Raw genomic sequence first — 1,512 nt, forward strand, 5'->3', positions numbered from 1 at the left:
AGGGAGGAGGTGACGGAGATAGGGAGGGGGTGACGGTGAAAGGGAGGGTGTGACGGAGATAGAGAGCGGGTGTAGGGGCAGCAGGATGAGGCTCCCAGCCTCGGAGGGTGACGGTGTTTCCCTGCCTCCCAGGTGAACCTGGAGAAGACATTGCGAACCGTGGAAGACCAGATGAATGAATACCGCAGCAAGTCTGAGGAAGGACAGAGGGCCCTCAATGACTTTGCCACCAGCAAGGCCAAACTGCAGGCTGAGAACGGTAAGGATAGGACTGCCCCGTACCCGTCTGCATTCATATAGCCACCTCTGCATCCACAGGCAAGCACCTGTCGCAGTCTCCCAGTCAGGAAATGACAGAGAGAGAAGGCAACATCAGGGACTGGGTCAGAGCAGGGTTGCTCGCGTGTGTGTGTGTGTGTGAGAGTGTGTGTGTGAGATTGTGTTTGTCTGTTTGTGTGTGTGAGAGTGTGTTTGTCTGTGTGTGTGAGAGAGAGTGTGTGACTGTGTGTGTGCGAGGGAGTGTGTGTGTGTGTGTGTGTAAGAGTATGTGTGTGTGGGTGTGGGTGTGGGTGTGGGTGTGGATATCTATTACCCCCCAGGCTGTGCTGTCTCCACCCGCCCCAGCCCCCGGCAGTTACAGCGTTGCCCCCTCCATCTCTATTTGCCCCTTTTACCCCCAGTCTATCCCCGATCAGGACGGTAGGGGGTCAGGGTTTGTAGAGAAAACCCCATCCTCATGGCGTCTGGAGTCACGTGGAGATCTGTCCGGGGGGAGGCGTGAGAGGGTGTAGAGAGGAAGGGGTGATGGGGGAGGGGGGGGGGGGAGGGGTGAGGTGAGGTGTGAGAAGGTGGAGGGGTAATCGGGGTGAGGGGTGAGGTGTGAGAGGGTGGAGGGGTGATGGGGTGTGATGGGGGAGGGGTGACGGAGGGCTGTTCTCCTTCCCCCCCGCCGATGTCCTATTTACACCAAGTGCCGGGAGTTACAGGTTGTCAGTGTTACTGGGAGGCACTGTCCTGTCTTCATGGCCTCACTCCCTACCCCCCTCATTCTGTCCCTCACTCCCTCCCTCACTCTGTCCCTCATTCCCTCCCTCATTCCCTCCCTCACTGTCTCCCTCCCTCTGTTCCTCTCTCCCTCAATCCCTCCCCCACTCAATCCCTCCCCCACTCAATCCCTCCCTCACTCCATCCCTCTCTCACTCCCTCCCTCCCTCCCTCCCTCCCTCCCTCACTCCCTCCCTCACTGTCTTTCTCCCTCACTACCTCTCTCCTCACTCACTCTCTCCCCCTCTCTATCCCTCCTCCCTCCCTCCACCCCCCCCAGGTGAGTTGCAGAGGCAGCTGGAGGAGAAGGAGGCACTAGTATCACAGCTGACGCGAGGAAAGGCCTCCTACACACAACAGATCGAGGACCTGAAGAGGCAACTCGAGGAGGAGCTGAAGGTGAGGCAAATTCCAGGAGCTGATAATCTCCGGTGCGGGGAGTCGGGGGGGATGGGGGTGGGGGCGGGG

The 1,512-nt window shown here is 59.3% G+C and overlaps 1 protein-coding gene across 1 annotated transcript in view; it reads left to right on the top strand.

Moving 5' to 3' along the window:
- The window catches only part of LOC125481159 (myosin-6-like), an 11,617-nt gene that overhangs the window by 6,199 nt on the left and 3,906 nt on the right, over window positions 1-1,512 (top strand). The window contains exons 4-5 of the mRNA XM_048592356.1: window positions 133-259; window positions 1,325-1,443. Of these exons, the coding sequence (XP_048448313.1) occupies window positions 133-259; window positions 1,325-1,443 (246 nt within the window). The remainder of the gene's footprint in view (window positions 1-132; window positions 260-1,324; window positions 1,444-1,512) is intronic.

The sequence above is a fragment of the Rhincodon typus genome, unplaced genomic scaffold (assembly GCF_021869965.1).
Source record: "Rhincodon typus isolate 14 unplaced genomic scaffold, sRhiTyp1.1 hic_rhity00001071, whole genome shotgun sequence".
NCBI classification, from domain to species: Eukaryota; Metazoa; Chordata; class Chondrichthyes; order Orectolobiformes; family Rhincodontidae; genus Rhincodon; species Rhincodon typus.